Here is a 25,434-nt window from a genome sequence, read left to right as displayed (position 1 = left end):
GAAGCCAACATGAGCAGAGAGCACAAACATGCTGAGGCTGTGTGAGTGCAGTGACAGACTCACAAACTCATGCACGCACTTATGTGCAGTTTGTTGCATACAAACACAACGACAGCCGCAGTGCTGCGTGTGTGTGCACAGACCCATGTGTTAGTGAAGAGCAGAGATGGGCAGTAATGTAATCGATTACCAACACTGGTTAAGAGATTGGAAACAAACTCTTGTTACACAACATTTGAAATTTTAAAAACAAACACATTTTAGGAAATATTTGTTTGTTTTGTACTTGAGCACTAGTCAAAGGAGCTTACAGAGAAAAGCGTCTGGACTTCTTTGAGTTGCTTGAAGACGTTTCACCTCTCATCCAGAAGCTTCTTCAGTTCTGTGCCATTGTGAAACCTGACCCCCACCTTCACAGTAAGCTCACCTGAAACTCTGGCTGATTGGGACCCACACCCAGTTTCACACCTTGGCTCAGGCGATTAGAGGATCATCAGGGGGTCCTTTTGTCCCTCTGTGGGGGGGATACTCCCGCTAGGTTTATATCTGGGACTCTCCACCATTTGACCTTAGAACTGAAGAAGCTTCTCGGATGAGAGGTGAAACGTCTTCAAGCAACTTAAAGAAGTCCAGACGCTTTTCTTTGCAAGCTCCTTAGACTACGATGACCTGGATGACTGAGAACCTTCACAGACATACTTGAACGGTAAAATCTCCTCCAATCAGATGACAGAGCCAGCAGTGGCCCGCAGCTCCTTTCACTCTGAGACCCAAGCGCACAAACCTTCTCTTCAATCAAAGCTTTATTCGTCACATGCAGGTTGCCCTGCAGTGAAATGGGACCCCCCCCCGACCTTACACATATAGCACAAACATTACATGGGGATACAGGTCGGAGATTGGTAGAATCAGAGAAAAAACATTGAAATGTACACTACAGTGGGGAAAGTACAAGAGGAAAAAAGAGACCCCTACTCATGCTGTGCTTCCATGGTAGGACAGCATGAGAACAGGAAACAAAAAACTCCTTTGCACAAAAAAGCACATAAATGTCCACAGCACAACATTGTGAAGACATGACAAGCCACAGGGGTGGGTGGGGGGTGAGGAGTAATCCGAAGAAACACAGCAGCCACCCTGCACAGCGCTATCATTCCAGCGCGGCACACAGACCCGCCGTGTTCCCTCGCCGGAAACAAGCATCGAAGGCGTTGGAAAGGGAGGGGGGATGAGTGAGTGCCTATCAGTGTAAGTGTGTGTGTGTACGTGTCCATAGTTCAGCGGAGACAGTGTCCTTCGCTCTATCAGGCTAAGTAAACAGTCTGCCAGCCAACCCAGGTGGCCTTCATGGGACGGGAAGAATAGTCATCACACAGTCGTTATCAGGGAGTTGGGAGTTGTTTTGGTGGGCTCCAGCCTTGGGCCTAGCAGCTGGCGCCGTGGTGTCCAAATGTTGAATATTGTTGATTTCTCCTTTGTGAGCAGCTCAAATTTAGCCCTCTGACACTGGTCCCTCGATCTCCCGTTGGAGAGCCGCGAGCCTCCCCATGATGGTATCAAACTTCTGTTCCATGGTGTTGTCAGTCTTTTGATTCTGAGACCTCACAACTGCAGTGATCCGTTCCGCGATGTTTTCCAACTGTCGCTCAAGGGTGTCATTTTGAGCAGGCCTTTCGCTGATGTTTCCCCTCATACCAAGGACTGAGGAAATCGGACAAATACCTTTTATTAAAACTACTGGCTGGTGCAAAGAAAGCCATAACTCGCAAATGGCTAAACGTGGCTCCACCGTCATTTTTGGACTGGATAGGCATTACCAAGGAAATTTACACAATGGAGAGACTTTTTCATTAAGACTTGCTGCTGATAAATTTGAGAAGTAATGGAAAAAATGGGACCTTTACTTGAATGGAAAAATATTATAAATTCTGGTACCAAAAGTATCATCGCTGTAATTCACCTGTTTGATTTGATTGTACCATAAATGGATACCTTTTTTTTTTAATGCATCTTTGCAAGCCTAGTGCTCTGTACTTGTTAATGTCTGAATGTTTTGTAAAAAATATACAAAACTACCAATAAAAACAAAGTGTTAAAAAACCCAGCATCACCACCAGGGGGCAGCGTGAAGGTGGCTCTGTATCCACTCCACGTATTTGGCCACTCGGGTATAGACTCCATACACTCTCAGACTCCCGCACTCCTCTGGTCCACCCCAGGACACCAACCCAAACACCGCCCACCTCCGGCTGACCTCGTCCTCCATTACAAATGCACCCCCACTGTCCCCTAGGCAGGTGTCCCGCCCCCCCTCGAAGAAGCCGGCACAGAACATGTTGTCAGTGATGTTGTAGCTGACGGAGCGCGAGGCGTAGCTCGCCTCACACTCGGCCTGGGAGACCACAGGCAGCTTCACATACTGCAGGAGGTCAGAGGTCATCTCGAGGTCGGTGTCCGACACAGGGTCAAAGGTCAGAGTGGATGAGGGGGAGGAAGAAGCAGAGGCATTGGGGTTGGAGATTCCCCAACCAGCAACCACACCCAGAGAGTTGGGGGGAGGTGCCAGGGGGTCATCCTGGGGTAAAGACAGAGGTCAGAGGTCAAGCAGCAGACAGATCAGTAAAATATTTACATCCTTAGTCGATCTGATCTCACTGCCTCAAACAGGCGATGACATCACCAGTAAAAATAAAGAAACATGTGATTCAAAAATACTGGAAATAAAGCAAACGTGTCCACATCGAGCCCAAAGCAGACGTGTCTGAGACGTCATTGCTGAACAGTCATTTAAGATTAGTTAGTAAATAACAATTAGCTAATGTTGTTCATGAGACTAAAATCATCTCACTGTGTTAATGTGAATATAATATGGCCAATGTTATAGTATTGTCAGATTATATATATATATATATATATATATATATATATATATATATATATATATATATATATATATATATATCTCGTAGTGGTTAGACTACACGCCTTTGGAACCCAGGATCGCAAGTTCGATTCCTGCCTTGGGCGTCTGTATCCAGTAAGGGTCCTAAGGCTAGACCCCCTATGCTAAGCAAGCCTACCGCAGACATGAGCGAGACAGATAAATATGAAGGCGTCGCCCGGATCAACAAGGTCCGCGTCAGGTGTTGAGGAACCAGGGCACCCTGACGAAAAGTGGGCTACTGGAACAAGAAGGCATCGGTGGGCAAGAGACGAAAACAGGGCGTTGTTGGAATGCTACTACGCAAGTAACCCCGGCGGCAGGGGCTACATGAATAGGATGACGGACCTATGGATTCTTCGATACCCAACATCCACAATGACGGCGAAACAACTAGTAGCTCAGTGTTCCAACATTCGAAAGAAGGGACTGCTCTCACCAGCTAGAGAATCTCTTTCTCTTTTTTTCTCTGGGGCTCAAAGTGATTCTTTTCGTACTGAAGTCCGTTTGTTTGTTTACCTGTTTTACGTCACAGTTAATCAACTTCCTGTTTCCTGACTGCAGCAGCTGCCAGAGTCCAGTCAGAAAAGACCCGATTTAAGAGATGTACACTTGTAAAAGTAAAAAGTACATCCGGCCTGTGTAACAGTGGCGCAGTCAAAGTACTTTTACATGCAGTACTGCAGTACATCAGCCTCTGGCACGAAGGAAAAACACGTGACCTATCATTAGCTCACCTGAAGACCCTCAGCGTTTTCCTCACATGTCTTTTCACAGTAAAAGCACTAATGACAGCACAGACACTTCCTGTGGTTTTACACAATAAAACCTCTTTGTTAAGAAGTAAGATAAGATGAGTCTTTATTGACCTGACGGCGGGGAAATGCGTGCGTTCCCACAGCTCAGGTACAGAGAGCAGAAGAATACAAAGCCCAAAAATACAAAATCAATAAGATAATACAATATATACCACGGTAACTGAGGTTCTATGTACACGCACAAACAGTGTGTGTGACGGAGAAAAACATGCAAGAAATTCATTTCAGCTATTCTTCTATCTAAGAAATCCATAAGGATAGATATGTACGTGCAAACACACGTACAAATACACATACATCCATACACACCAAATATACACATATATATACACATGCACACGTCCATACATATAAGGTGCATTATCCATGTGGCGGTGACTGTGGTTGTCCACGTGACTCATGACATCATGATCGAGGAGGCTAACTGCTGCTGACTGATCTGTGAGGGCGTTTCAGTCTGTGACTGAAGGAGCTGCTCAGCCCACTCACACACTCATGCAGAGGGTGGTGTGGGTTGTTCATGATGGATGTCAGCTTTACTAACATCCTCCTGTCGCCCACCACCTCCACAGACTCCAGAGGACATCCCAGCACAGAGCTAGATCTCCGCACCAGTTTGTCAACCCTGCTCCTGTCCGTGGATCTGCTCCCCCAGCAGGTCACTGCGCAGAGAGAGGCGGGCGCTAGCCCGTATTAGTCTTTTTTATGAGTTCGCCCTCCTTAAGAGCAGTGACCTTGGGGGCCTTTGTTCCCTTATTTCTATTTTTTTCGTGTTGCACTCCGGTTGCCTAGGCCGGGGTGTAACAGTGTCATAGAAGAAAACAGACTGGATGTAAAAGATGGCGATATCTCCTGCTTCTTGCTCCAGTCACTCACTTCCGTTCTCAGTGTTTTACCTGTTAGACCAGTGGTCAGGAACTCCAGGCCGCAGCCTGGTTTTAGAGTTTTCAGCTGATTTAAAAGGCTAAATTAAAAAGTTCTGCAGAGGCATGGTGATGAGCTCATGTGACTCAGGTGTGCTGAAACCTTCCCCGCCTCTGTTTCAGTCTTATTCCAGACGTTATCTGAATATTTCAGCATCACTTCCTGTCCACCTCCGTGATATGTCACAGAGCCGGTTTTAGGCTGAAAAAGGTCCCACGTGACCACAAACCGCGCTCAGCAGTAAGGTTGCTGTGAAAGAAAGATGAGTCTGCTGCGGGCGCGCGCATCACAGTCTCGTGCTTCGTCTTTAATGAGAACTCGAACCTCCTGGCTGTAAACCGAGCCCTTGTTGCCATGGACCCAGCGCAGGTGTGCGCTGGCACCTGACGTTTCCCGCGGTCCCCCCTCCTCCCGGAGGTGGAGGCGGGGGCGTTGTGGTGGTGGCCTCCTCCCCCGGCTCCTCCTCCTCCATCATGCCGGGCAGACAGAAGCAGCTCCTCTTCTCCGTGTGCGGGCTCCTCGGCCTCTCCTGTGCGCTCACGGCCGCGGTGGCCACCGGCCTGCCACTCTGGCTCCGCGGGGCCGTGCTGTGCCGCACCGGGGCCGAGCTCGTCAACGCCACCGGGGCCGAGCTGGACAAGTTCGTGGGCGAGCTGAGCTACGGGCTGTTCCACGGACAGCGCGTGAAGCAGTGCGGGCTGGGGGGCCGCGCGGCGCGCTTCTCCTGTGAGTGATCGCCGATGATGCATGCGCACGAGCAGTAATTCACGCACGAGCTGCTGCGAGTCTGCTCACGGCTCTATCAACAACTCTGCATTAATAATAATCAGGTTAATCAATAACCCTGTTCATTGATCTGCAGTGACTGCTGTCATCACATTATTGTTGTGACAGAAAATATTTCAGCTGAAAAAAACTATAAAAATAAAAACACTGATTCAATTGGGACAGCAAACTGAAAAAGTTCAAGATGTCAAACAGATGAGATTTCATAGTAACCAGAACTCCATAAACTGAAGAGCCAGGACTGAGACCAGGACCAGGACCCAGACCAGGATCAGCATCAGCATTTCTGCATTGGGGGTTTTGGAGCCGGAGCTCTGTTGTCACCGGGGTGGCAGAAAAATGATTTCTGAACCCTGATGCTGATTTGAGACAAACGCTGAGCTCTGCCTGCGTGACTGTGCGTGAACGTCACAGTCACGCAGGCTGAGCTCGTCTCATTGGCTCGGACACACGGCCAGCAGCAGGCGTCCTTCATAAATAAGGTTAATTAAAGGTTAAATGAATACAGCTGCAGATGTGAAACCACTGTCAGATAATCTTTTCCAAACGGGCGAATAAACATTTGTCACGTGACTCTGAGCGCTGGGACAGGAAGCAGCTCCCTCTGAGGTCCTGGGCAGCGCGGCACTAATGAGGTTTCCGCCTGATTGCGTGGGATCTGCGAGCAGAGACAAAGCCGCTCTGTCCCTGCAGGACCTGCGTCTCTGCTTCAGTGCAGAGCTTTTTGTTTCACGTCAGCGTCTCTGTGGGACGTTTGTCAGCCTTCGTGGGTGTTCCAGCAGTGGGGGTGTTACTGTCACAGCTGAACTTAGTGGGGAGGTGGAGCACGCTCCAGGTTCCAGCAGCTCGTGTTCTCTGGTTTTAAATCTCTTATTAAATATCTGACAATGTTCACTTCTTGTGTCTGTTTTGCACACTTCCTGTCTCTGTGAGTTTACAGAAGATTTTCTGTCACGTTGGCGCTCTTGATTCTGTTTTTCATGTTTCTGTCTCTTCCTGTGTCGGTCTCGTCTGCTTTGTGTCAGCGTGTCTTCGCCCTGCTGTTTGACCCTCTAACAGGAAGTGCTGGCTGTGTGTCCCGAGGCTCGGTGACCTCTGTGGTCGCTGCAGACCGGACACGCCTCTCACTGCAGGTCTGTCTCTTGATGTCTTCCAGTCTTTCCTGACCTCCTGAGTGCCATCCCCACGGGCCTCCACGTCACCGTCATCTTCTTCTGTGGTGTTGTGACACTCTTCTCCTCCGTGGCCACCGGCTTCTTCTTCTTCAACGCCTTCGGCAGACCCTACGAGACGCTGCAAGGCCCCGTGGGACTTTACCTGTGGACCTTCATCACCTGTGAGAACCACACCCTCACAGCTTCACCTGCCAGTCCACGGGAAGCTTTTGTTTGTACTGTAACGTGTGTCAAAGATAACCGTCCTCACGGTTGCCCCCAGCACAGCCAAATACGTCATCATTTGAAGAAGGGCTGATAAGATAAGAACAGCTGTTCGCTAAAATACGACCAAAAGCACGACTGTTAGAGATGGGGGGGGGGCAGAGGAAGGACAGTGTCACTGAAATGCATGCTGGGACAGTTGGCGGGCTCCCTGTGAGCCTGTAACGAGATATAAAATATGGATGGTCTGAAATGAGTTCGGAGAGGATCACAGACAAACAGCCTGATAACAGAGCCCAGGGCAGGAGAGGGATAAAGCAGGCGGGGGGCGGCCTGGCCGAGCATTAAGACCCAACGATCCTCCGCTCATTTCCTCCTTCTCCGGGTTCATTTCACTTAATCGGCCCGTCCAATGTGTGCCTGCAACCGCAGACCCCAATTAGTGCCGGGCAGCGTCCCCACAAATACTCCAGTTTCACTCACAAAGGCCCGCAGAAGCCTAGCAGGCCGCCACGGCACCTGTCTGAGGCCACGCCCCTAACGATGCAAACTTGAACCTTAACACAGTTTATGCAGGTGTGTAGTAGAAACAGGTGTTACGAGGGCTCAATATTCACAGACACCACACAGCTTATGCATCAGGCTGAAGCATCTTAACGCAGCGGTCTGTGTGGACGAACTCACTGCTGCCCCCGCTGGACGGGGGAGGAACTGCAGTGTTGGAGCCTGTGCTCCTCACAGTTTAATGGTTGGTCCAAACCCTGGATGGGGAACCAGTGATGCACAGACTGGAGACGCCTGTCAGTCATGTGACCTGAGCTCAGCTGAGCCACGTTACCATAAGCTCCATCACGGGTTTTATTTTCACCGCCTGAGCTCCTCTGATGACATCATCACTCCTTCTGTTGTGGCGTCTGGTTCGCCTCCTCTGGCCTTCTCAGAGGTGGAGGTGGTGTCTAAGGGTGATGGGGTCAGAGGTCAGAGGTAAGCCTGATGGTTCCTGTCTGTGTTTCCTGCAGGTGTCGGCAGCTGCCTCGTCATGGTCCTGTTTGTGTCGGAGGTAAAGCTCAGTCGTCTGTCCGAGCGGATCGCCAACTTCAATGAGGGGAATTTCATCTTCCAGACGTACACCGAGCGCTACGACCGATGCTTCTGGCTCTTCTTCCTCATCTTCCTCCTTCAGGGACTGAACGCCCTGCTGGTCCGACTGGCGGGAATCCAGTTTCCCTTTCAACAAAACAAAGAGGTGGAGCTGAGCGGCGGGGCGGCCGACCTCATGTACTGAGAGGAGAGGAGCACGGCTCAGCGGGAAAATGGCCTGAACGCCAGACTTCATCAGCCGCCACTTCCTGTCGCCGCAGCTCTGTCAGACGGCTTTCCTTCACAGTCTGTTCCACACTGAAGAAGCCGAACCCTCGCTCTTCACCAGCGTGAGGGCGTTTCCCTCAGTAACAGCGACGATCGTGACTCTGACGCTGAAACTACGAACAGTTCATAGATTTGAAATGTTACTCTGTGGTAGATGATGCCGTCGAGCTCCTCTGTGTCTTCGTTTCTTTGCAGATCTGTGATGTTTAGGTCCTCGCTGGCTCACTCGTCCTTTAGCTTCTTGTGTTTCACCGATCACGATGACCACGCATCCGGCGCCGAGCCCGTCCTGATCCGAGCTCTTTGGTTCTGAGGACAGGCGATGCCTCGGCTCTGCCGTGTTGCTGTGTGGGAAAGCAAACGTGATCGCTGAACGCAGAGGAAGGTTTTGGACAGTGAATCATTGACAAAGTGTGTTTCTGTGCAAACCATCACCAGCTAAATGTGCCTGTTAGGAAAATAAAACTGTATCTGAGCGTCTGCTTCTGGGTTTGACTGATTGTTTGGTGGCTTCACGTCTGGATTTCTTCTGTTCCTGCAGCTCTCTGTGACTGATCTCTGACCAGCTGCTGGTCCGTTGCTCCTCTGAGATCTTTCTGAGGGCTTTACATGACGAGGACAGAGGTCACCAGCAGAGAGCAGAGCCTGGAGGTCGGAGGTTACGCTCCCTGTGGAGGTCCTCGCCTTTGACGGGTTTGATGAGGAGACAAACGTAGGACTTCATTTTTTTACAATATAAAAGACCAGAGTTTATTTTTTTTCTGTGACATGACCTGTAACTGTGGCTGATCAGATGTTTACTGGTCCAAATACAGAAAGCCATCAGTTGCCATGGTGATGTTCTCATTTTTGCACATCATCATGAAAGCAGAAATATCCCGAAACCCTCGGCAGCGTTCACACAGCGTGCTGAATCCTGAGCAGCTTCAGCCGCACGTGGCAGAAAACCCGCGACAGCGGTGAGCGAGGTGCTTCAGGAAGCCTGTGATCGGGTCGGCATTAGCGTTGAGAGCCTTTGGACTGAAACCTCATGGCGTGTGTTGGCTTTAACGGGGCCATGAAGCTGGCGGTGCTGCAGGGCGCTGTGATGAGGCCCGCCCCCTGCAGTGACACCGAGCCCGCCCTCCGTGTTTGGACGTGCTGACAGAGCAGACTGGACTGTCTGTTGTCCTCTTGTTTCCACTGTGTGTTTAATGGTGGCATCCTCTTTAGCAGCCGGCCAATTAAAGGCCAGGATTTCATCGCACACATGATGATGGCAGACGGCAGCTCAGCTGGAGAAAACTGGATCTGCTGTTTTTAGAAGGACTTTAAACTTTAACCATGTTCAGCCTGAAGTCCAGGCAGGACACGGGGTGTGATTACTGCTGGCCGAAGAGCTGCAGCTTAATGAGCACGTGCGACTGCGAAACCCGTGAGCGCGCCTCTGGTGGCCTGAACGCTGCAGACGCGTCAGGGAGTCAAACACGGAGACGTCATCAGCTGGAAAGCCTGAAACACCCCAGGGAGTGAGAGCAACACCGATGAGCTCTGTGCCGTTTGTGAATGAACAGGGAGTGATGCGCGCAATGCCCGAGGGGATACTGTCACAGTTAATTGGCTGACCCTGGGGATGGCAGTCAGACGTGGGAGGTAAAAAGAGCCCGCTCAGACAGTCCGGCCTCGGACACACAGCTTCCCGTCACTCAGACCACTGCAGGTAACACGCTTCCTCACAGCGGGATCGCCGAGCTCCGATTCACAGGTAATACTCCCGATTTTCCTCTGACAGCAGAGCTCCGAAGATTCAGGATCACGCTGATATATGTACAATGACATGTAGGTGCACTTTGGTGTGTGCTGGAGCAGGTCAAGGTGACGATGATGGTCTTGTTGCTGAAGTTAGACGGTGCTGCTGGTAGCAGATGTTACTCTCATGAGAAGAAGCAAGAGGCTTCCTGTGACTGACGGTGCAGCTGCCGTTACTGTCGGAGGGTCACTGAGGGTCCTGCAGATCAGGACGTGGTGACGTGTAAATAAAACAAATAGAAATCTGTGAAAACCCTTGGGCCGTAATTCAAACACACGTCCCGTAAAAAACAATCGTCTCGTATTCAGAGAAAATATTACGCGTTTCGTGTTGAGCTGAAAAGGAGCAGTTTTTCCCGAACTTCAGCTACAAAGGAAAAGACACGAAGCTGGATTTATGGATAAAAAGTGTTTGTTTTGTTTCAAAATAGCTGAGAACTATTCGCTGACAGCTGCCAACATCTGCGAACAAATATCATTCTGTAAAGTTTATATAGTGTGTAACTGTTCGTGTAGAGTGTTATTAAATTTATTGCTAATGCATCATATGGCACACTGACTGCTGAGGGAATTTTAGATGCACTCGTCATCAGAAAGGTTGCTGACCCCTGGTGTAAAGTAATAAACAGAGTCCATTTCTCAAAATCCCGTTTGTCTAAAATTTTCCTTCAATTATAGATCAATGTGACCTCCCCCTGCAATCCATATGTTTTCTTCTGTTGAAGAAGAAGTTTCTATGTTTGAACACATTTTGGGTTTTCAGAGGTTTTTGGATCCGATCCGAGAAGACCCTCTGACTGCCATATTTGGAGTTCCAAAGACCCTCTTAATATAACTCCCCAGCAAACTGAGATCGTGGCTTTTTGTTCCCTTCTTGCTAGACGCTGTATTTTACGCCTCCATCTGCATTGCAATGGCTTAATACTGTCCGGACATTCTTGAGGGTGGAGACGATCTCACTCACAGTGAAAGGTAGTCCTGCTAAATTTATCCACAAGTGGACTCTTTGTGGAATATCTCAGATCTTTTCCTTAGAACAATGTGATTTACCCACCTGCAACTAGATTGAAAAGAATTTGAAATTTACTATTTTTAAGGTAGGCACAGGATTTAAGCCCCGCCCCCTCTATTCTTTTATTTGTATTTATTTATTGTTTAATTTTATTTATTTTTACTTTATTTTATTTATTTATTTAATATTTTTTCTAATTTACTAACTTTTTTCTTCATTTTTTTCTCTCAATTTTCTGTTCTTGATGTTTAAAATTGTAAAATTTCTTAAAATTATTTTAATTTGTCTTTGTTTAACAAGAAAAAGTTAAAATGATTTGGAAATAAATATTTGAGAAAATATGTCATGTAAGATACATGTAACTCCGAAATGACAACACAGGCACGGCTTCTTCAGGACGGGCGCTTCGCTGCATTTATTGAACGCCGTGAAAACTACAAACATAAAACACAAAGGCTTTAAGCGCTTCAGTCTATCAAAAGTAACACTTGTGCTTTAACAACAAAAATTACCTCGTGGCCACCTGCCACTTCGGAGGTCCTAGAAGAATAGCTTTACAGTCTTGTGCATTCTAAATTAAAACATAAAATAATTAGAACACCACACATTACAAATTTTCACAATATTACAATACAGTTATGGCAAATGACAAATACCTTGTACCGCTGGTAGACTAACCAGGCCTTTGCAGATAGCTCGCTGAACTCCTTAGCGTGATTATTAAACGTGGGCTCACAGCCTATACTATCACGCCCAAACCTCGCGATAATAGCGGTGTAACAAAAACTTGCTCTTTGTGACAAGATAAACACACCCTTACAATGTTGACCACAGAAACGTACAAGCAAGAACATTTTAACTGCTGGAACCATCTATTAAACTTCTTTATACATAAGCCATTTCTGTGACACTTACAATACATACAATACAATGTATATAAGTTTGTATTGTTTGTTTCACAAGCAGCACAGAGGAACATCTGGTCTCAGTCCAGACATGGAGAGTTCAGAACGAGCAGATATTTCAGTGTCGAGCAGATGTGTCTGCTTTAGACTTTAAATACTTCCTGCTTAGTTTCTGTGAAAACAGTGAAGCGTGTAGATGGATTTGTCAGGAGAGGAACTGAAGCTGTGGTGTTTCCTGTAAACTGATGAACTGATGTGTGTTCAGATGGAGGCAGAGATTCAGCAGATCCTGGTCCAGGTGTCGGAGCTGCAGCACCAAAGGAAAGTTCACTTCCTGCTTCAAAAAATCCGATCTGCTCCCCAAATCTGAAGGCCTACACACACCGCCAAAGAAACACCACAAAATCCTGAATTTTCTGGTTCTGAACTGGCCGTGCAACTCGTACACACTGAGTACGGCATTTTTCTGTCCTCTAAGCGTCAGCAGCATCAGTGAGGACTTCCTGGTCTGGTCCAGGAGCTGAAGCTTTGCTCCGCATATCAGCACGTGGCACAGCCTGGAGCTGAATCTGGTCAAACACAATTATTTTACTGTGTCAGTATCAGTGTGTGTAGAGCTGTGAGAGACACATCGACATGTGACAATCAGAAACATGGAGCCTCTTTGTTGCTGCTGCATGAACAGATGAGTCCCAAAAACACTTAGAACACATAAAATATTTGTAGGATTTTATGTGTCAGGTGTGTGAAGGCTTTCAGAGAGACAACTGCACAGATATTTTCAGACTGAAGGATTTATCCTGTTGTGTTCTTCCTGCAGGCTGCAGTCACAGTCTGTGGTTGTAAGTATCAACATTCATTTACACTCAGTTTTATTCATATGGCACCAAATCACAACAGCAGCCTACGTCTATTGCAGCATAACTAAGGGAGGATTCAGGGTCACCTGGTCCAGCCCTAACTATATGCTTTAGCAAAAAGGAAAGTTTGAAGCCTGATCTTGAAAGTAGAGATAGTGTCTGTCTCCTGAATCCAAACTGGAAGCTGGTTCCACAGAAGAGGGGCCTGAAAACTGAAGGCTCTGCCTCCCATTCTACTTTTAAATACTCTAGGAACAACAAGTAGGCCTGCAGAGCGAGAGCGAAGTGCTCTAATAGGGTGATATGGTACTACAAGGTCATTAAGATAAGATGGGGCCTGATTATTTAAGACCTTGTATGTGAGGAGCAGGATTTTGAATCCTGGATTTAACAGGAAGCCAAAACAGGAGAAATATGCTCTCTCTTTCTAGTCCCTGTCAGGACTCTTGCTGCAGCATTTTGGATCAGCTGAAGGCTTTAAGGGAGTTTTTAGGACTTCCTGATAATAATGAATTACAGTCGTCCAGCCTGGAAGTAATAAATGCATGAACTAGTTTTTCAGCGTCACTCTGAGACAGGATATTTCTAACTTTAGAGATGTTGCACAAATGGAAGAAAGCAGTCTTACATATGTGTTTAATATGTGCATTGAAGGACATGTCCTGGTCAAAAATGACTCCAAGGTTCCTCACAGTGTTACTGGAGGCCAAGGTAATGCCATCCAGAATAAGAATCTGGTTAGATACCATATTTCTAAGCTTTTCAGGGCCGAGTACAATAACCTCAGTTTTATCTGAATTAAGAAGCAGAAAGTTAGCGGCCATCCAGGTCTTTATGTCTTTAAGACATTCCTGCAGTTTAACTCATTGGTGTGTGTTATCTGGCTTCATGGACAGATAGAGCTGGGTGTCATCTGCATAGCAGTGTAAATGTATGCTATGTCTTCTAATGATGCTGCCTAAGGGAAGCATGTATAATGTAAACAGAAGTGGTCCTAGCACTGAACCCTGTGGAACTCCATAATTAACCTCAGTGTGTGAAGAGGACTCTCCATTTACATGCACAAACTGGAGTCTATTAGATAGATATGATACAAACCACTGCAGCACAGTACCTGTAATACCTACAGCATGTTCTAATCGCTCTAATAGGATATTATGGTCGACAGTATCGAACGCTGCACTGAGGTCTAGCAGGACAAGCACAGAGATGAGTCCACTGTCAGAGGCCATAAGAAGATCATTTGTAACCTTCACTAAAGCTGTTTCTGTGCTGTGCTGTGCTCTGAAACCTGACTGAAACTCTTCAAATAAACCTCTGCAGATGATCTGTTAGCTGTTTGACAACTACTCTTTCAAGGATGTTTGATATAAAGGAAGGTTGGAGATTGGCCTATAATTAGCTAAGACTGCTGGGTCTAGAGATGCTTTTTCAGTAAAGGTTTAACTACAGCCAGCTTGAAGGCCTGTGGTACATAGCTGATTATTAGAGATAGGTTGATCATATTTAAGATTGAAGCATTAATTAATGGCAGGACTTAGACACCTTCCATACATGAGTCTGCGCATATCCAAAAACATGACAGGAAAATAAGACGGCTGTCACGGTGAGCATACATATCCATGCACAGCATGCTGAGGTGTGCAGAGTTTTCAGCTAACAGCTCTTCAGCTGATGGTTCAAAAGTCTGGGTTCGACTCAGACTGCCACTGTTTCCAAAAGAAAGCATATTTCTGTTTCTGTAACTAGAAATGAATTTGAAATGTTGACAGTAACTCAGAGACCCTCTCTCAGCATCCATCACGCCTGATAGAGCGATAGATAGATCAGCTCTGCCCTCTGTTGGTGGTGCCGCTGCACTGCACTCAGGTCAGTTTTCAGCTGACTGTGTAACACTCAGTCAGGCTGCAGCTTCAGACAGGATGAAGGAGCAGCTCGTCATCCTCGCCGTGGCTCCGCTGTAGTGTTAGTAAGGGCCGTCCCTCAGCTGTAGTCAGTGATGTCAGACCGCAGGCTGGACTACATCGAGCTGCTCTGGCAGGAAGTGAGCAGGAATCCTCACGTGAGTCACCTCTAAGAAAATACTACTGCACTTACTACCACCACATACTGTGTTTGATCAGTGTCACCCTCACGCTCCGCTCTGTTCATCAGCTGTCCAGGAGCTCATATTGATTTATTTTGGTGTGTGCACTGAGGGGAGACAAAGGTAAACGCCTTCCTGAGTAACGTGACTGCAGGTTTGCTGTAAATCTGATGTTTCCGTTGTTCAGCGTTGAAGCTGTGGGAAGTGTTTTTTTCATTGTGACTGAATGGTCGAAGGCAGCTGTTTGTCTCGCTTTCTCCTCAGAGGCTGCTGGATGTGGAGAAAGAGGAGGAGCAGGAGGAAGCCCCTCCACCCCGGAGGACCCTTCAAGCCCTCTGCTCTATCCCCCGGAGGCTGGCCATCTCTGCGGGGCTCGGGGGAACGCCGGTCACCCCCCAACTGATTGAGGTAAACACAAGGATTCAGAAACAGGTCACCTGACACCCAGCGGTGTCAGGTGACCTGTTTTCCTGTAAACACGATGAGCTCACCTGACCACAGATCAGCCGTGTTATGCGACTCCTCCACTTGGCTAAAGGGAGGCGGGGTTTATGAGGATACCAGGATGGAGGTGTGCAGGTGCTGAAACTCCAGCTCTATGATGTTATCTTTATGCAGTCAGACTTCTGCTTGAAACAAACAGTTTTAGTTCCTCCTCCTTTACACTAGTTTTATTATCATTGGCTGCCTGTAGCAAACAGAAGGTCTGAACAGAGCAGGGAGTGTTCAGAGCTGCTTTGACCTGTTGTTCCCCGTCAGGCTGCATTCAGGACAAACGACTGACCGATGACCTGTCTCTGTGTTGATGTCAGAGCCTGAGGAGGATTCTTCTGGGTGGAAACTTTCGTGTCTTCGACTACGAGTGGAGGAAAGCAGTCTTCCACTTCAGGGAACCAAACTCCGAGTTCGCATACGCTCTGAAGGCTGATGGGGTGAGAAACCAACTCTGCTTTTAAGATCAGGCTTCAAAGTTTCCTCTTTGCTAAAGCATGTAGTTAGAGCTGTTTGAGACGGAGAGACAGCTTCATCCATCAGGCTGTCAGGATGCTGAACTCTCTCACACACCAACTCCAGACCTGCATCCAGATGAAGTCTGAAGAAGTAAATCAGGAAAGAGAGAGAAAGGGAACGGAGGAATTAAAGTTAATATTTCCTTACAAATGTTATATGAATATCAGGAAAAGAAAAGCAGAAACTCGAACTAAACCTTTAGCTTTTTAACCTTTCTTAATTTTTTGATAAATTTTACATTATAATATTCTATATAATACAGGAGTGTTATTTATCCTCCAGTTCAGTGATGTATCTGATAAATAATGTTGAACGTTCTTACTTTCACTGTCACACAGCTGATTCAATTGTTAAGACCCTCTCAAATTTATTAAAAAAATGTATCACTCGTTCATAAAGAAGAAGGTAACTACGTGCGTCGTTTCCACAACACTGCTTTCCTCCCAAGGTGCCCAGAGCCGCTGAAAGGAACGCACGGACACTTGGGCCTAAAAGTTTACCAAGCTCCACACAACGTTTTCCTTCGCGTGGTTGAACGTAGCGCAGCTGTAGGCTTCGTTTTTATTGGCTGCGTGAAGGTACGTCACAGCGCGCGGCGGTCAAAATTCACCCGCTGATTGTGTGAGCACTCCTGGCTCAGCGCAGCGTTAAAACGTTGTTGTGCAGCACGAGCAATAGAAATGAACGGGCTTCAGAGCACGGTGCGTGCCGCGTCCCGTGTGAAAGGGCAGGTAGACTACAGAATGCGCTCACCGTGTTGCTTTTGAACAAACGTCCTCTAACCAACCTCTGTGCTGCAGAAGCTTCAGCACCACTTAATAGCAGACTGAGTGGGTGTTTACATTTGACCCTGTAGATCAGAGAAAATACAGAATAAATGTTAACTTGGTTTTTATAGTGTAAACAAAAAGAGTTCAAAGCAAACATTAAAAGCCCAGAATTTCCCGGACACGACTAAGAGCGTCATCTCACTCCTGATAGGCTGGCAGTTTTAACCCATCAGCATCAAGCCCCGCCCAGAATATTACATCTTTTAAGGTCAGGTGTGTGTTTCAGGGTGGGGCTCGGGCCATTCAGATGGTCGTCCAGGCTCGCATCATTAAGCACCTGCTGTTCACCCAACAAAGCACCTCAGACGGACAGACGCTGCACAGGTGAGGCCTCTCTGGCGTGGAAATGGTAAAGGTGAGATGTCACATGATGAAAAATGAACATGACAGAAAATGGGAACAGTGGGACGGTAACTGGTCTTTCTCTGTGCCCAGCGGTTCTCTGAAGTCGCGTCAGTTTAGCACCCAGCATCCTGCGTCACCTTTGACCTTTGGTGTCCTCGGCTCCCCACAACTCTAATGTGTTTCTATTATTTTGTCCACCCTCCAGTCTGACAGAGGTAGGACGGCGGGAGCAGGACAGAGCATTGGCGGCTGCCCTGAGCGACAGCCTCTGGTTGGCCGGCCAGGAGGCGAGCGCGACTGTCACCTTGGTAACCGAAGACTATTGCATCACATCTCACCTGGACAACAAACTGGACACCTTCACAGAGAGGGTACCGCCCTTCCTCACAGCGCTGCGACCGCTGCTCCGTCCCCAGCATCTCGTCACGTCTGTTCTTTCATGTCTTTCAGCTGCAGCTCTTCACGTTCAGCGAGAAGGACGCCATCACCAACTTCATCCTCGACCACATCCAGTGCGTGAGTACAGCATCCAATCAGGACGCCAGAATCAGGTCACTTTACCTTAGCGCTAACTCTTCAGCTTGTTGCATTAATGCGGATTCAGGTGAGAAAAACGAGCACTGATCTTTACGCACGTGACACGACTACACAAAAATACGGCCTGCGATCGGACGTGGAGCTCCGTCGGCCCGCTGTCGGAAAGGTTTCGGGTGGTTTGGAGCCCGCCGTGCGACGTGACCTGTTGTCTTGTTTTTTTGTTTTTTGTTTTTTTTATTGACAAAGCACAAAATACAGATATACAAATACAAAATAGCAAACACAATGTCAGGGGGTTCGTATAAAAAAGCAAAATAGACACAGTCTATTATAGAATCACATGATATTGAACAGGGAACATAGGTTTATGGTTTTGACAGCTTTTTGATTTTGAGAATGTTGTATGGTTTTAACATATTGTTTGGTTTCATTTAAAAAGCACCGAAAGGATGGTTTTGCGTTAGAAAATTTCGACTTATGTATATGAAATTTGGCCAATAATATCAATAAGTTAATCAAATAAAATTCGTTTGCCCTGTGCATGGGGTATGACCTGTTGTCTTGTAGTTTCAGGAGGAGGGCAGTCATGGCGTCATCCTTTTCCTCTACAGCCTCATCTGCTCCCGTACCATCGAGAGGTAACCACACAGCGAAGCTCTGCGATGTTAGCGCCCCCGACAGGAAACAGTCTGTTACAGCCCGCTGGTTAACTGAGCCGTTGACCATGTGCGTCCTCTTCCTCACAGGCTGAGGCAGGACCTAGACTCTCCTACGTCATACCTGCTGCACCTCAGCCCGGGCAGCTCTGCCTGTCGGCAGGTAAGAGCTCACCTGACTCATGTTGCCAGACTTCATTTAGAAATCTTTGTGTAAGGCGTTTGTACCTGTGCACTATCAGATACCAGGCCCGCACCTGTCACAGGTGTGTCGTTTTACATGCGTGCTCCGCCCACTCATGTCATTCACTCAGCAGCTTCCTCGTCGCTCTGTGTTCAGCTAAAAATGTCTCAATCAGAGAGCACCATGGGAAGTAAAAATCTGCTGGGGGGGCTAAACAGCTGACAGTGACATCATCAGACATGGATGCTCGTTTGTGTTTCCTGCTGATGTCGCCTCCGTCAGCCTCAGCTCTTGTGCTGACCGCTCAACGATCAGAGCGTCTCTGTTAGCCTGAGAGCGTCTGCGAGCGTGCGCACCTGTAGAGTGCAAAGTGGGAGGAGCCTCCAGGTCTCTGCTTGTGTATGCAGGCTCTGCTGAACCTACTACTGACCGGCAGAGCCAGCCCGCACCTCTTCAACGGGATGCGGCACTTCGGGCAGGACGGCCTGCCTCTGCAGCGCCCCCTGCAGGGCGTCCTGTCCCGCAGCGATGTAGGATATCTGCGCTGGAGTCGAGAGGAGATGGAGCGCGGTGCGCTGCCGCAGGTAGAGACCTGTAACCGAGCACCGCTGGCACACACACACTCACAGCTATGTGTTGATTACAGGTCTTTCGGTGACATGAGGAAGCAGCAGAGCACAGCTGATGTAATCAGGATACTCACAGTAACCTTTCAGGTGTGCCTCAGGTGTGTGTTACATCCGTCTATGCTGCTCTCATCAGTCTTCAGTCCTTCAGTTTCTCATTTTAAACAGCTGACGGCCGGCAGCTGTGAGCTGAGGCTGGGAAGCAGCTCGTGGTGCTGTGAGGTCGTTTCACTACAGCAGAAACCAGTAAAACTGTGTCCTTTACTGGTTTACCCATTATATTACAGCCTGATACACACCGTTTGGGCTCTGTGGATTCAATTCAATTTTATTTATATAGCGCCAAATCACAACAAAAGTCGCCTCAAGGCGCTTCATAGATACAGAGAAAAACCCAACAATCATATGACCCCCTATGAGCAGCACTTTGGCGACAGTGGGAAGGAAAAACTCCCTTTTAACAGGAAGAAACCTCCAGCAGAACCAGGCTCAGGGAGGGGCGGGGCCATCTGCTGTGATTGGTTGGGGTGAGAGAAGGAAGACAGGATAAAGACATGCTGTGGAAGAGAGACAGAGGTTAATAACAGATATGATTCAATGCAGAGAGGTCTGTTAATACATAGTGAGTGAGAAAGGTGACTGGAAAGGAAAAACTCAATGCATCATGGGAATCCCCCGGCAGCCTACATCTATTGCAGCATAACTAAGGGAGGATTCAGGGTCACCTGGTCCAGCCCTAACTATATGCTTTAGCAAAAAGGAAAGTTTGAAGCCTAATCTTGAAAGTAGAGATAGTGTCTGTCTCCTGAATCCAAACTGGAAGCTGGTTCCACAGAAGAGGGGCCTGAAAACTGAAGGCTCTGCCTCCCATTCTACTTTTAAATACTCTAGGAACAACAAGTAGGCCTGCAGAGCGAGAGCCAAGTGCTCTAATAGGGTGGATCTAAGGAGCATGGAAAGAAAAGCGTCTGGATTTCTTTAAGCTTCTTGAAGACGTTTTATCCGAGAAGCTTCTTCAGTTCTGAGAGCAGATGGTGGCCCTATGGGGAGTGTCCCTAAGAGGGTCGTGGATCCCCTATTGATCCTCTGCCTCAGAGCTGGAGAAGCTTCTCAGATGAAACGCCTCCAAGTAGTCCAGATGCTTTTCTTTCCACGATAACCATGACTGAGGACCTGTGGATAATGTGTTATCACTCATCCACCTGGATCATTCTGTTAGGGGCGTGGCCTCGTTGATGCGGGTGTACCGTTAATTTGGGTGAGAGCGATACTAGGATTTCATCATTTTATGGATGCAGCTTGCTAAACACTCCCTGTTAGCTGATATCCAAGCACTCCACCCTCTCCACCTTCAAACAAAACCAAAAACTAATATTAGCCAACAGGTGCCATTAGGCACTGACCAACCACCTCCACCTACATCAGAGACTTTCTCCACGAGGCTCTTTAAGTTAAACAGCTGAGTTCTTACAGTCAGAAGAGCGCCCCCTGCCTGTCTCCCTCCGTCTGCAGGTGGGCAGCATGCTGAAGACCCCCAGGTTCCCGGTGTGGGTTTGCAGCATCAACAGCAGCTGCTCGGTCCTGTTCAGCGCCACACGCTCGCTGCTGTCAGACTGGAGGGCGGAGCATCTGTTCCAGCTGTACTACTACTGTGGGCAGAGCTCGCAGACAGCGACGGCCAGGCTGACAGTCGGTGAGCATTGCGGTCGCACGTCTGCAGGTCTGACCGGGATCCCTCTCGTGCTTCATCCACCATCTGTTTCCTGTTTCCTGTACAGATACTCACTCCCACCACTGGGAGGCGTCGTCCAGAGATGGAGGAGATCCAGAGAAACGGTTTCCCTCACTGGAGATGACCATCAGGACCAAGTGGGACGGAGCTGTGATCGCCTGGAACGGCACCTCCCCCTTCTACTGAACATCACCACAAACACTGGTCTGCGGTCGTCACAGCACTCCCGACTGTTTTTACCATTATAGGAAACCAGATGTTAAAAGTCCCGTTACGAACCTCACGTCTTCAGTAACCACTGATGATTCGGACCAGAGGTGTTGGCAAGGTCACCGTGGTCACTGACGAATCAGCGAACACAACCGAGCACAAACAGAGCGTCTGGAGGTAAAATGAATCCAGACTCCAGCCTGTTTGCATCCCACGTTATTCCCTGCTGTCCTCTGGACTCGTCTCTGTCATCAGACCCTGACGACTTCCTGTTCTTGTCTCCGTGTTTCTGGGTGAAGCTGAAGGCGGCTCTGTAGTAGCGTCACGTCTGCCCAACGTTTAACCTTTGAACCAAACTGGTGTTTGTCTTTGATGATGTTTCAGTCTCGTGTCCTCATCTTAAATTGTTTGATCTTCGTTTAGCTGAAAGTCTTCTGTTCCTTTGAAATGTAACAGAAATAAATCTGACTCATGTTTAAACATCCATGGAAACTTGTGTTTGTTTGGTGTGATCTCCGGGCTTGGAGGTTTCTGTTCCCTGTCACACTGCTTCAGTGAGGTCCGGCTCTGAGGAGGCCCACGGCTTCCTGAAAGCCGTCCGAGGCTTCAGTGAACATGATCAGCTTCCTCTGATTTTACCTTTGGCATGACAGGCTGCTGCTGACAAAGAGCCTAAAGACAGTTTAAAACGGCTTCTTTGCTGGAGAGCTGTTGCTCAAGGGCACTTTAAAAACTACAAGAACATCTGACTCAAGACTTTTGCACATTACTGTTGTATTTATACAGCACGCATCAACACACTGGGGCCAACACAAAGGATAGAAGGGCCTTCAGCACCGTGGCCACAGGTCTGTGGTCACATGTCTGAAGATGAAACAGCGTTACAGTAAACCGAGCAGCTGGATACGGGAGCATGGAGCAATGTCGGAGTTATCCAAGGTTACAACATTCTCAGGCAAAAGTTCTGGTGACTAAAGTGAGCTCGAGGTTCCTGAGTCTGTGTTTCAGAGCCGACTTTCCGACCTCTCAACTCTGTTCAGGTCTAAAAGCTTCAGCCAGCAGTGATCAGAGCTGCCTGTGTGTAGGACGGACCGACACCCGAGAAGCTCGAACGCGGCTGATTGAAACACGAAAACTTCAACCCTGGAGTTCTCTAGCACATCAAGACTATCTCTCCACACCGTTACATATTCCATATGTACGGGGTACGATCTCCCTTGGTCGTGGCGCGTGGATACTTCTTTAAGACACTCCGGCGTGCCAGGCCACGCCCCACAGCTCACGTGCGTGGTTCACATGACCAGCGGGGCTCCTGTCATTGCTCGAGTGGGGCGGCTCCTTGCCTCTGCAGCTTGAGCCACTGCTATTACTGCTGCTCATGCAACTGCATGCTGTTTCCCCCTGGCGTCTTGCCCGAACTTTGCTGGTTTATGCGCCAGCCGCACCACGCTGTGTCTGATACGTCAGCCAGCGAGCGTGTGTGTTCCAGCCTGCGGCGCCAGCTGTGCACGAGTGTATCGTCCTCAAGTTGACTCTTGAGGCTCCTCTGTCTGCGGACAGCACGTGGTGACGGTGCTGGGGGTGGACCTTCGGGTTGTCGCCTCGCTCAGCCCTCCACTTCAGCAGGCGAGGCTGCCAGTCCCCCTCGGCTTCGGCTCTTCGGATGGACAGGTGTCATCCCTAGCTTGGCCTGCTACTGTAGGCTGTTCCCCTGGCGTGTTGCCCGCTTTGCCGGCTTACACGCCAGTCGGCCCTCGCTGTGGCGAGTGAGAGCTCTCCAGCCTGTAGCGCCATCTCTCTATCTGGCGTATTTCCCACATGTCATAGGTTTATGCGACCAGCTAGAGATCGCACGGTTACTGTGTAACCTGGGTCCTCTTAGGCTACGTTCACACTGCAGGCGAAAGCGCATCGAATTTCTATGCGACCCATATCCGATCATGGTGTGACAGTGTGAACGGCACAAATCCGATATTTTCAAATCCGACCTGGGTCACTTTCGTATGTGGTGCTGAATCCGATGTTTTAGAAAGCGACTGCTGTTTGATGGTTTTTTTTTTTTTTTTATTTTTTTTATATAAACTTTATTTAACAAACAATGAGTATACAACATACGAACAGATGGGGACTTCCGGTGGCTCGTAGCACCGCATGGCCGCATAGAGAGTGACCTCCGGCACCAACCGTGTGTTTCCCCGGACTCGAGAGCTGTATTGGGGCTACACTGCCATTTTTCGACGCAAGAATGAGTGGGGATAAATCTAAAAAGGGAGGATACGGGCTACGAAACATTCTTGACTGTGAAATGGAGAAGGACGCCGCGGCTAGTGAGGCAAGCCTCGCATCGGGACAAGATGGCGACCGAGGAGAAGGTCTGGGTTGGCTTCGGGATGCTGTGTCGGAGTCTTACACGCCTCTCTGCAGCTTCTCTCCTCCTGCTACCCCCCCAAAAACCCATCTCCATAGAGACTGTGTCAGCTCCCAAACAGACAAAAAACAAACTAAAAACCATCAACAAACAACTTAAACATAAACAATTACAAAGAAAGAACAATACAGTATCCACATCTGAACCAAAGAGTAAAACAGTGAAATGTGGATTATTAAATATTAGGTCTCTCTCCTCCAAGTCTCTGTTAGTACATGACTTAATAATTGATCAACAAATCGATTTACTCTGCCTTACAGAAACCTGGTTTTAGCAGGATGATTATGTTAGTTTAAATGAATCAACACCCCCGAGTCATTCTAACTACCAGAAACCTCGAAGCACAGGCCGAGGGGGGGCAGCAATTTTTCACACCAGCCTATTAATTAATGAAAGACCAAGACAGACTTTTAATTCATTTGAAAGCCTGATGCTTAGCCTCGTCCACCCCAGCTGTGAAACTCAGAAACCAGTCTGACTTGTTATCATCGTCCACCTGGGCCTTACACAGAGTTTCTGTCTGATTTCTCAGACTTTATATCTAATTTAGTTCTGAGCTCAGATAAAATAATTATTGTGGGTGATTTTAACATCCATGTAGATGCTAAAAATGACAGCCTCAACATGGCATTTAATCTGTTATTAGACTCAATTGGTTTCTCTCAAAATGTAAAAGAACCCACCCACCACTTTAATCACACTCTAGATCTTGTTTTAACATATGGCATAGAAACTGAACATTTAACAGTGTTTCCTGAAAACCCTCTGCTGTCTGATCATTTCCTGATAACATTTACATTTACAATAATTGATTACACAGCGGTGGAGAGTAGACTTTATCAAAGTAGGTGTCTTTCTGAAAGCGCTGTAACTAAGTTTAAGAATATAATCCACCCACTGTTATCATCTCCAATGCCCTGTACCAACACAGAGCAGAGCAGCTACCTGAACGCTACCCCAACAGAGGTCGATTATCTTGTTAATAATTTCACCTCCTCACTACGTACGACTCTGGATACTGTAGCTCCTGTGAAAACTAAGGTCTCTAATCAGAAGTACCTGACTCCGTGGTATAATTCTCAAACACGTACCCTAAAGCAGATGACTCGTAATCTGGAGAGGAAATGGCGTGTCACAAATCTAGAGGATCATCATTTAGCCTGGAGAAATAGTTTGCTGCTTTATAAGAAAGCCCTCCGCAAAGCCAGAACATCTTACTATTCATCACTGATTGAAGAAAATAAGAACAACCCCAGGTTTCTCTTCAGCTCTGTAGCCAGGCTGACAAACAGTCAGAGCTCTGTTGAGCCAACCATCCCTTTAACGTTAACTAGTAATGACTTCATGAACTTCTTCACAAATAAAATTTTTATCATTAGAGAAAAAATTACCAGTAATCATCCCACAGATGTAATATTATCTACAGCTACTCTTAGTACCATTGATGTTAAGTTAGACTCTTTTTCTCCAATTGATCTTTCTGAGTTAACTTCAATAATTACTTCCTCCAAACCATCAACGTGTCTTTTAGACCCCATTCCTACAAAACTGCTCAAAGAAGTCCTGCCATTAATTAATTCTTCGATCTTAAATATGATCAACCTATCTCTAATGATCAGCTATGTACCACAGGCCTTCAAGCTGGCTGTAGTTAAACCTTTACTCAAAAAGCATCTCTAGACCCAGCAGTCTTAGCTAATTATAGGCCAACCTCCAACCTTCCTTTCATATCAAACATCCTTGAAAGAGTAGTTGTCAAACAGCTAACAGATCATCTGCAGAGGTTTATTTGAAGAGTTTCAGTCAGGTTTCAGAGCTCATCACAGCACAGAAACAGCTTTAGTGAAGGTTACAAATGATCTTCTTATGGCCTCTGACAGTGGACTCATCTCTGTGCTTGTCCTGCTAGACCTCAGTGCAGCGTTCGATACTGTCGACCATAATATCCTATTAGAGCGATTAGAACATGCTGTAGGTATTACAGGTACTGCACTGCAGTGGTTTGTAT

The 25,434-nt window shown here is 47.7% G+C and overlaps 3 protein-coding genes across 13 annotated transcripts; 2 read left to right on the top strand and 1 right to left on the bottom strand.

Annotated features, from left to right (window-relative positions):
• Positions 1-1,642: 1,642 nt before the first annotated feature.
• LOC113036443 (coagulation factor IX-like) lies at positions 1,643-2,780 on the bottom strand. Its single transcript, XM_026192808.1, has one exon. It carries the CDS (start codon positions 2,438-2,440, stop codon positions 2,108-2,110), a length of 333 nt encoding a protein of 110 aa, XP_026048593.1. The 5' UTR covers positions 2,441-2,780; the 3' UTR covers positions 1,643-2,107.
• Positions 2,781-4,424: 1,644 nt separating this feature from the next.
• Positions 4,425-8,696, top strand: clrn1 (clarin 1). 2 transcript variants are annotated; one of them, XM_026192564.1, is made up of 3 exons: positions 4,425-5,409; positions 6,626-6,805; positions 7,868-8,696. In XM_026192564.1, exons 1-3 carry the CDS (start codon positions 5,157-5,159, stop codon positions 8,131-8,133), a joined length of 699 nt encoding a protein of 232 aa, XP_026048349.1. In that variant the 5' UTR covers positions 4,425-5,156; the 3' UTR covers positions 8,134-8,696. The 2 variants fall into 2 exon arrangements, with proteins under 2 accessions (XP_026048349.1, XP_026048350.1); XM_026192565.1 differs by lacking the exon at positions 4,425-5,409 and adding an exon at positions 5,435-6,304.
• A 77-nt stretch (positions 8,697-8,773) lies between these two features.
• Positions 8,774-21,482, top strand: mindy4b (MINDY family member 4B). Of its 10 annotated transcripts, XM_026192554.1 has the most exons (13): positions 8,774-9,960; positions 10,886-10,976; positions 12,187-12,242; positions 12,742-12,763; positions 15,132-15,275; positions 15,680-15,799; positions 16,935-17,032; positions 17,259-17,569; positions 18,158-18,228; positions 18,337-18,409; positions 18,838-19,014; positions 20,569-20,749; positions 20,835-21,482. In XM_026192554.1, exons 3-13 carry the CDS (start codon positions 12,187-12,189, stop codon positions 21,034-21,036), a joined length of 1,455 nt encoding a protein of 484 aa, XP_026048339.1. In that variant the 5' UTR covers positions 8,774-9,960; positions 10,886-10,976; the 3' UTR covers positions 21,037-21,482. The 10 variants fall into 10 exon arrangements, with proteins under 10 accessions (XP_026048339.1, XP_026048340.1, XP_026048342.1 ...); XM_026192555.1 differs by lacking the exon at positions 10,886-10,976; XM_026192557.1 differs by lacking the exons at positions 8,774-9,960; positions 10,886-10,976 and having other exon boundaries at positions 12,170-12,242; positions 17,259-17,424; positions 17,504-17,569; positions 18,202-18,228.
• Positions 21,483-25,434: the final 3,952 nt, after the last annotated feature.

Source organism: Astatotilapia calliptera, chromosome 14 (assembly GCF_900246225.1).
Source record: "Astatotilapia calliptera chromosome 14, fAstCal1.2, whole genome shotgun sequence".
Taxonomy (NCBI): domain Eukaryota; kingdom Metazoa; phylum Chordata; class Actinopteri; order Cichliformes; family Cichlidae; genus Astatotilapia; species Astatotilapia calliptera.
The sequence above is the reverse complement of the archived record's forward strand: the minus strand, read 5'-3'. Positions and strand labels throughout refer to the sequence as shown.